The sequence below is a fragment of the Centroberyx affinis genome, unplaced genomic scaffold, assembly GCF_046629955.1.
Source record: "Centroberyx affinis isolate AG114_WGS23_722 - 3 ecotype Tasmania unplaced genomic scaffold, CSIRO-AGI_Caff_v1 ptg004578l_1, whole genome shotgun sequence".
Taxonomy (NCBI): domain Eukaryota; kingdom Metazoa; phylum Chordata; class Actinopteri; order Beryciformes; family Berycidae; genus Centroberyx; species Centroberyx affinis.
This window is the reverse complement of record NW_027282201.1, coordinates 66,856-76,009: the sequence shown is the minus strand read 5'-3', so window position 1 is coordinate 76,009 and position 9,154 is coordinate 66,856. Positions and strand designations below refer to the sequence as shown.

General features: G+C 44.6%; 1 protein-coding gene across 1 annotated transcript; it reads left to right on the top strand.

The window, feature by feature from the left end:
* Positions 1-577: 577 nt before the first annotated feature.
* On the top strand, positions 578-7,689 carry LOC139665436 (semaphorin-3G-like; the record flags this gene model as incomplete). Its single annotated transcript, XM_071544445.1, has 6 exons — positions 578-809; positions 916-1,007; positions 1,351-1,392; positions 1,802-2,027; positions 4,879-5,012; positions 6,914-7,689. Coding segments are annotated over 6 exons (1,239 nt in total), but the record flags the coding sequence as incomplete, so codon positions are not given.
* Between the last annotated feature and the right edge of the window lie 1,465 nt (positions 7,690-9,154).

Here is a 9,154-nt window from a genome sequence, read left to right as displayed (position 1 = left end):
GCCCTTCTGATGTAGCCGTTTTCTCTTATCCTCTTCTCTGTCATCCTTTCCTCTCTTCCCCTGTGAATTTTGTCAGACAGACATTTACTTAAAGCCTAACTCTGGCCAATCTCAAGCTGGGCTTTATTTCCCCATCATTTTCCATCATATTGATCAAAATCTCATTTATTGTTTGACTACAGAGCTTCTTATGTCTTGCTTGCCTGGGTGCGGCTCTCCAATACAGTCCTAACGGAACAATGGACCCTCCCAAAATCAAAGCCAAAAGCACCCAAAGCATGTCTTTTCCGGCACATTGATTGCTTGGTCTGTACTGAGGCATGCTGGTTAAAAAATGTAAATGAAAATGATCTAATCTAATCTGTATTGGAGAGCCGCACCCTGGCAAGTGAGATGTAGATCCATAGTGAAGCAGATGACAAGATTTTGGTCAGGATCAATCAGTATGATGGAAAATGATGGGAAAATAGGGTCCAGGTTGAAAATGGCCGGAGTTATGCGTTAATCTCTCCTTCTTTTCTTGCATTTCTGAGTTAGCTTACTTTCTCTCCCTCTTTCCCTCCCTCCCTCTCTCCAGTGCCCCAGTAAAATCACCAACCAGCCCGGCAGAGAGTTCGGCAGCACGAAGGACTTCCCCGACTCGGTGCTGCAGTTCGCCCGCGGACACCCGCTGATGTGGCGGCCGGTGCACCCTGCGCTGCGGCAGCCGGTCCTGGTGAAGGCCAACATCCCCTATCGGCTGAAACAGATCGTGGTGGACCGGGTCGAGGCCGAGGACGGCCAGTACGATGTCATGTTCATCGGCACCGGTGAGTGTATCTGAGGTTTAGGTAGCCGAAATAGCTTCATCATGACTGTTTGGTTCTGACCCCTTGACCTTTGAACTTATGAGTCTTCCCTGTCTTTCTGCCTCAGACACTGGTACGGTGCTGAAAGTCATCGCTCTGCACAGTGGCAACAGCCTTGAGACGGAGGAGGTCACACTGGAGGAGCTGCAGGTCTTTAAGGTAAATTTATATTATTATTTCTTTATCATCCTCTCCATCCATCTCCCCCTCCTCTTGCTCCTCAGTCCTTTTCTTTAAAGAGGAGGGTGTACTGGAGGAGCTATAGATCGATAACATTTCTTTCTTTATCTCTCTGAAACCCTCTTTGTAATCTGCTTCTACTGATAAAAACCGATAGAGCCGTCCTTGAAGAAAAGCTGAGTCAAACATGCAAAACAGAATCCCAATTTTTCTTTTTTTCTTCACCTTTCTATGATTTTTTTCATCTTCCAAGTTCACTCTCCATCACATGGCCTTTTCACACTGTGTGAAATATATGAAGAATATTTTTTCATCATTGCAGGTGCCAACTCCGATTACATCGATGGACATATCGGTCAAAAGGGTGAGATGACATGACAGTAATTCCTAACGTTAATGCTCACTTCTCTAAACTTCACTGACTAAAGTTACACTAAAATCTGACACAAACTTACTTGTCATCAGTCTTATCCAACCACCTTCCTTATGTTTTATTTTATTGTTTGATTTATTTATATTATTTTGATTTGAACTGCACTAGTTTACTTTTAAGTCTTTTATCTTTTGTATCTCTTGTCTGTACTTTTGCACTTTTTAATTGTAAATCTTTTACCTTTACTGTATTTTTCTCACCCTGTAAAGCACTTTGAATTGCCCCAGTGTATGAAATGTGCTATACAAATAAAGCTGCCTTGCCTTGCCTTGCCTATTATCTTTATCATGTACAATAGCCCCCCCCTCACTCTTTGCCTCTCCTATCCCTCTCCCTGCAGCAAGCCCTGTATGTGGGCTCTCCAGCGGGCGTGGCCCAGGTGAAGCTGCACCGCTGTGAGACGTACGGGAAGGCCTGCGCCGAGTGCTGCCTGGCCAGAGACCCGTACTGCGCCTGGGACGGATCCTCCTGCGCCCGGTACCTGCCCAACAGCAAGCGCCGCTACCGCAGACAGGACATCAGGCACGGGAACCCTGTGCTGCAGTGTGTGGACCAGAACCTGAGTGGTGAGTGGGTGTAACCAGGACTACTATCCCTTCCCTTTTTCCTTCAACTGAGCATGCTTGGTTTTTTTCCAGCCCTGCTTCACATTCACACTCACACTTTTCCAGTTGGTCCGGGGATTCAAACCCCTTCCAGTGACAAGCCTGCTTCATTAATTTCTAAGCTACTGTCACCATGTTAAGTTTTTGGTAGAGGCCAAAAGACAGATATAGCAGATACTGGTGGGAAATTGAAATTTCTCCATAGGATGACTGGGCTAACTCTCAGGGTGAGGAGCTCAGCAATCCTGGAGGACCTTGGCATTGATATGTACCAATTTCCATATTTGACTACATCTCCCAGGATGCCTGGGAGATCTTGGGGATCCTCAGGAGGAGCTGGAGGAAGTTGATGGAGAAATTGATGAAGGAGTCTGGGCCGCTCCACTTGCCTGTTGCCATCGAAACCATGGCCCTGATAAGTGACAAGAAAATTAATAGATGGATGGCATCCTTCTTAAAATCTTACTCCAAATATTCTTGAGGAATATGGACTGTTGGCTCTCCAACAGTCCATATTCAATAGTCCATATACATAGGAGAAAGGAAAGGGAAAGCTGAGTTTGGATATTGGGTGGGAGATTCAAGTAAACATTACCGCTGCTATTGTCTCAGAGAGGACAGTGCCCAATGCACATACTGTAAACTATTTATCTCACACAGTGTGTGAATAAATTACCCCAGAAAGGTAGCACACACATAACTTCAGTGCCTTTCAGAAACCTTCTATCTCCAACATGTACATTTTAAGGAATTATGGAGTTAAGTACACCATTAACACTTTTGCATGTTTGACTTTTGATATTTATTTTATAACTGATTTTATACTTAATACACATGGGAGACAATATCAGCTGTCAGTTATGGTAAAATGAATTCAAAATTGTACTGTACAAGTTTTTTTCATGACACATAAGCATGATAAGCATTACTTCTTCCATTGTCTCCACTAGGACAGTGTTCTCCTTACACACTGTAAACTATTTAGCTGTAGATAGGAAGAAGGCCAGTAAGGCTCCACTCGTCTGTATACTGTGTGTGACTCTGTATTTACCTGATGTGCAGGGGAAGCTGCTATCGGACACGAGCCAAGCTGTGTTTGAATGAGGAATAGGACTTGAGTGTGTATGTGTGTGTGTATGTGTGTAAGTGTCAATGGCTGTCAGTGTATCTGTCTCAGGAGAAAAGCCAATGGGTGTTTTGTGTGGGAAGTCAGGTCTGTGTGTGTCTGCCAGACTATCCCAAGCTGTGTGAGACAGATGTTGTATGTGGGTGATGAATTAAATGTTATATCCTCAACAGCATGTGTGTGTGTGTGTGTGTTTACACTGTACACACACATGCATGTAGAACACAGTCTAGCACTTACTGTATACAACATAATGTAGATAAGATGTTGCATCTGGTCGTATTTTACGAGTCATTTGTGTTTATCGGAGAGGAGAAACCTGTTCCCAAAACTGCTGATTCTTGCTTGCATGTTCTCTCTTTCTCTGTTTCGCTCTCTGCTTCACACACTCACTCACACACACACACACACACACACACACACACACACACACACATGCACAGCTGTATACACACAAGACAGGCGCCTTTGAATAGATGTCATTTTGTGAAGTGCTGGAATTTGGGCCATATTTATGGAGAACACTCAATGAACTTTAACAACCCTGGCAAGAGAAGGCAGACAGATAGGAAGACAGAGTGATAGGTAGAGAGAGAGAGAGAGAGAGAGAGAGAGACTCAAACATGTACAGTACGTTGGCCATCATGTGAAAGGTGAGCACAAAGATGAGAGAGGGGGGAGTAGAGAGAGAGGTGGTGGAGAAGTTAGAAAGAAAGTAAGAAAGAAAGAAAGAAAGAAAGAAAGAAAGAAAGGGTGAAAAAAGTTGAGAAAGAGAAAAACAAGGTTGTAGAGAGGCAATAGAGAAAGGGTGTGTGTGTGTGTGTGTGTGTTGGAGGTGTGTTTGCTTACCTGAATAGAGGTATGGAGCTGAGGTGATGAAAGGTGTCTCTCTCTTTAGACCTCTGCATGACCCCAAGGGATTCAAGGTTTCTTGGTGTTGAGGTGTCAAGTCGCAGTTATGCCAAAATTCCTGGAGAAAGTTGTTTTCTTTACTGAGATTCATTCCAAATTCAGATATCCAGCATTTGTTTAAAATGACATCTATTTTAAATGAAGACTGACATGAAAATAAATCTCTTTATGGAATAGAATTGAAATTACTGTCTTACCACCTGTGTCTCCAAAAACTAAAATATCATCTGTATTTTTGAGGCATGACTTTCAGATGACAGCTTTTGCTAAAAATGGGTATGTTTTGGAAAGAAACCCTTCAATTCTAAATTCAGCCTCACTTTAAGAACATACCGTCTCTGTCCAGTGAAAACCTCATACAAAATGTCAACTGTTCATGAGCTAACAGTGTGTTTTTAACTTGAAAACCAAGCATTTTAGAGTTTATCCAATGGGTTTACAAAGGATTTCATAAGCTCAAGGATGATAGAATTTTCTCAACCCATAGATGTAATCCTTGAACTTGAGTTAAAACATCAAAATCAGCAAGATTGGAGTTACAAGGTCTGATATACTATTTGGCGGATGCTTACATAAATTTTAAGCATAGGTGGCCCCTAGGGGAATCAAACCCCGAGTTCAAATTAAACCCTTAACCTTGGCAGTGCGAGTGCTATGCTCTATCAAATGAGCCACACGGGAATCCTTGCAAACAAGAGCTCAAGAGCAGTGAAGTAATCAAGAGTCTTCAGTTTCCCTCATTTCCCCTCTCCCTCCCTCTCTCTCTGTTTTCAGGGGAAGACCTTGACGGGACAGAGGACCGGGTGGTGTATGGGACAGAGAACAACAGCACCTTCCTGGAGTGCGTTCCTCGCTCTCCACAAGCTACTGTCACCTGGCTCGTCCAACGGGACGACCGCAAGGAAGAGGTACGACGAAGGGAGCAAAGTGGGGAGGTTTGGGGGGGAGAGAGGTGAAGGGAGGAATGATCACTGTGGCCTGTGGAACCAGGTCTACAACAGAAATTTGGATGTATATTTGGCATGTGGCTGACATGTTTGACAACCATTTGACATATGGTTGAAATTATACAGCTATATTTCAAAGTAAAATGCACAATCGCTCTTTCTCTTGGGTAAGCAGTGAATTCCTTGCAAACCTTGACCCCACTTGATGCTAAAGTGTCACTCATTTTCTACCGGCCCGTGCGACTTAAACACAGCGTTGCAATGCCATTTTTCAAGCACAAAATTCAGCATGTTATTGTGGGTGCCCACTCCCACAATAATTTTTCATCTGTTTTGAGGTTAGATGTTGCTCTAAGCTTAACCGAGTGCCTCAGTCAGCCGTGTAAGTATTAAGGCATTACCACCCCTCTCCACTTCCCTGCAAATAAACATTTGGCTGCCACTCTAACTGACAAGGCTGCCATGTTTGTGTTGGCACCGAAAGACAGCGAGAGAAGTAGAGGGAGGGACTGAGAGAGAGAGGGGGGGTTGGAGGTAGATAGGGAAAGAGAGGGAGAATGAAATAGAGAGGGAAGGAGAGACTTGGGTGGAGGTAGGCTAGGAAGGAAAGAGAGAATGAGAGAAAGGGGAGGCAGAGAAAGAAGGAGAAAAAAAAAACAGTGACTGGATTTCATGCTACATTTTTCCAGTAGCCACCCAAGTTGAGAAAACAGCACAAATACTCAACTTTGCCTCCTCATTATCACTTCCATTCTCCAACTCACTCCTCTCATGCTATCCAGTGGTTTCATAGCTACAATTCACCCAAATTTCCATTGTTTTTCTTCATTCCTTGCTCCTTCTCCCCTAGTTTTTCTCAAATTCATGTCTTGAGGTTTTTTTTTTTTCTTCTCGTGGATAAGGCAGGAATAAGGCTGATTTACAGAGTATGGGAAACTACGAGGTGAATGTTCTGGTACAAATCAATCCCAAGGCATATGTGGTTATAGAGGAGGAACTGGAGCAAGAATCGGATACCTGTGGTCTTGACCAGTACTTACTGGGTGCACCCGTACTCTTTCTCATCTGGCTCTGCCTTCTTTCCTTCTGCTTTCTCCTCAAACTTGACTGGTGCATTTGTCAAAAGGCCCTGAAACACAAAACTATAATTTCTACTGCAAATAACAAATTTGTCAAGGCCAGTATCCTCTCTGCAATCATCCTCTCTCCTTTTCCTTTTCCTTAATCCTCCTTTTCCCTTACCTTGCGAGGCAGCTGGATTCGCGAGATCACGATCACGCGAGAATCCATATTGCCAGGCTTCAAGTTATGCGTTTGTGGCCGAACCACAGTGGTGCGGACCAATCAGCGTCCTGTGAGGGCAGCTGGGGGCGGGGCTTAGGCGTGGCGACAGCGAGAAGCGACTGTTCGTTCACAACAATGGCGGCTCCTAAAGAGGCTAGCGTAGATGCTGCTGTAACATCAGTTATTTCTGAACTGGAGAGCATTTCTTCACTGAAAGAAGAGCAAAGAACGGCACGGAAGGCTTTTCTGGATGGAAAAGATGTTTTCGCTCTTCTCCTGACCGGCTTCAGCAAGAGTTTGTTTATATGGTTCGTTGATCTGATTGGTTGAAGTTAGCCCGTGATAGACGGTGATAGACAGATGGTTCATCCAATCACCTGCCAAGTATTTTTTGAAAGTGCCTGCCCTTTTCCAAACAGTTTCCAATGACGACTTCCCAGATGGTTCTGTGTAACAAACCATGTGGCAAGTCAGGTTACCTTTTCCCTGCATCCTGTCATTATATGTAATAATATATCCTGTCATATGTAATATATGTAAATTATGCATAAAAACACATTCTCCCCCTCCACCTCCAGGTGAAGCTGGATGACCGTGTGATGCGCACGGAGCAGGGCCTCCTGTTTCGCCGCCTCTTCCGTCAGGACGAAGGCGTTTACATCTGCCGCTCCCGAGAGCACGGCTTCACGCAGACCCTGGCCCGCCTCACCCTCGACGTCCTCCAGGGGGAGACACTGGGCGAGCTGCTGGCACGGGACGACGCTGGTCTCTCCGACTCCTTCAAAGAGCGGTCAACGGGAAGTTACCGGGCCTGGCTGCCTTGCAGCGCCTACGGCAGGGGCGGGTCGGCGGGCCAGATCGGCCAGTCGCGTTCATGGTTCAAGGATATCATGCAGCTGATCGGGCCGTCCAACCTGCCGCACGTGGAGGAGTACTGCGAGAGGATGTGGTGCAACGACAAGCTGAGGAGGAAACACAAGAGCATGCTGGAGAAATACCGGCAGGCGCAGGAGAGCGCCAGGAAGGCTCGCAGCAAGAGCTCCGGGGAACGCAACAGGACGCCGCGGGATCTGAGCAGATGGGAGGAGTAACAAACGAGACAGAGCGAGAGAGAGAGAGGAGGGGAAAACAAAGGAGAAAGTGGAAGAGCATGGGCATAAGAGGAAAGAAGGGACAACGATTACAGTATAGGAGAAGATGAATGAGGCAGAGGAAAGGGTCATGTCCAGCATTAACTCCTAGACTTTGAAACTTTGGCACTTGGATTTGTGAGAATTAGGTAGACGTGAACAGAATATCTGTTTCAGCCTGTCATTAAGCTTAATGGAATTTTCATCCCACTTGATACACTCCTTCACTGGATTCTGTAAAATCAACATGTGTGCCTATAGGACAGGTGCTAGGGGTTGTTTCTGGATGTGGCCCAAAAAAGACAAAAGTGGGTTGCTTGTGTGGAGAGACGGCACAAAAAGAGCCTGCTCTTGAACTGAACTGATACAGATTGTTGTTGTTGTTGATGATGAAGAAGAAGAGGAGACAGAGACTCAAAACGGGGGACAACCTTTTCCCCTGTAACACTATGAGGATGCTTTCAAACTCTTGGTTATAAAGGACCCTTTCTTCCTCTCACACCTTTACCCTCACATTTTACTGCTACTCATACTGCTTTCATTTGTGTGTCATATTTCACATAACAACACGGGGCTTTCTTCTTTCTTCTTCTACTGAGAAAAACTTAGCAAACTTAACAAAGATTTAGAGAACTTGTGCATGCTTGTGGATGGACTTTAGCAACAGTAGAACCTGTTCCCATTATAGACACAAGCTATCCCAGCCTAATTGACTATTTGATGAACAGTATAAGTTGGCCCATATTGTAGTGTAAATTGTCTTTTATCACTTAAAGCTGCACTTGGCAAGATTTGTATGCAAAAATATATCTAAATTGCAAATTAGGGCTACAACAGAGAAGAGCATAACATTCCTACTAATTGAGACTGTGTAGATTTTCCCAAATTTATTTTAGGTTTCGGGTATCGACATTGGTGGGAAATCTTCTTGGCGTACAGAAAGTAACGAATTGAAACTTAAGAGTGAAATACAAAACTGTCTCCCCAACAGCACTGAGCGAACGCTTTGTCCAGAGAAATCTTGACTCACCGACGATGATTGAACCTGCTGCAAAAAGATATTTCCCACCATCTCCTACCCTACCAGTCCCTATAAGAAGAAGAAGTTTAGGTCAGAGGAATGGGCAGTTTATTAACATAACGCTCCATTATTTCTGGGTAATGAAGTCCTTCAAACGTTCGAAAAAATGAAACCGTTATCACCTGATGCCACTTGGGGTCGCCAAAGTGCGAATTTGCCTAGTGCGGCTTTAACACATTCACATTCCATTTCTTTTTCTCACGACCAACTTTGACACAAACACATTTCACACACATTGCAATCACTGGACTCATTTCCTTCCCACCTCATATTCCGTGGTCCATGTCTCTTGCCCTGCACTTGGCTTTGTTACAGAATGCTCATGTGTTATTTCGGCTCAAGTACTTTATCTTTTACAAGACAAAAGGAATGACATAACTGGCTCTATTTACAAGATTATCAGTGACATGGAATCCTGCAGTCACAGACATGCATACCCAATCAATGAAGCATACAGGCATGCATAGACACACATGCAGACACATGCACACACCAGTGCACATGCACACACCTACACGCACACACACACACACACACACACACACACACACAATACTACATAAACTTAAATCCCACTCACCCATCGCACTGAACACAGAACATATGCC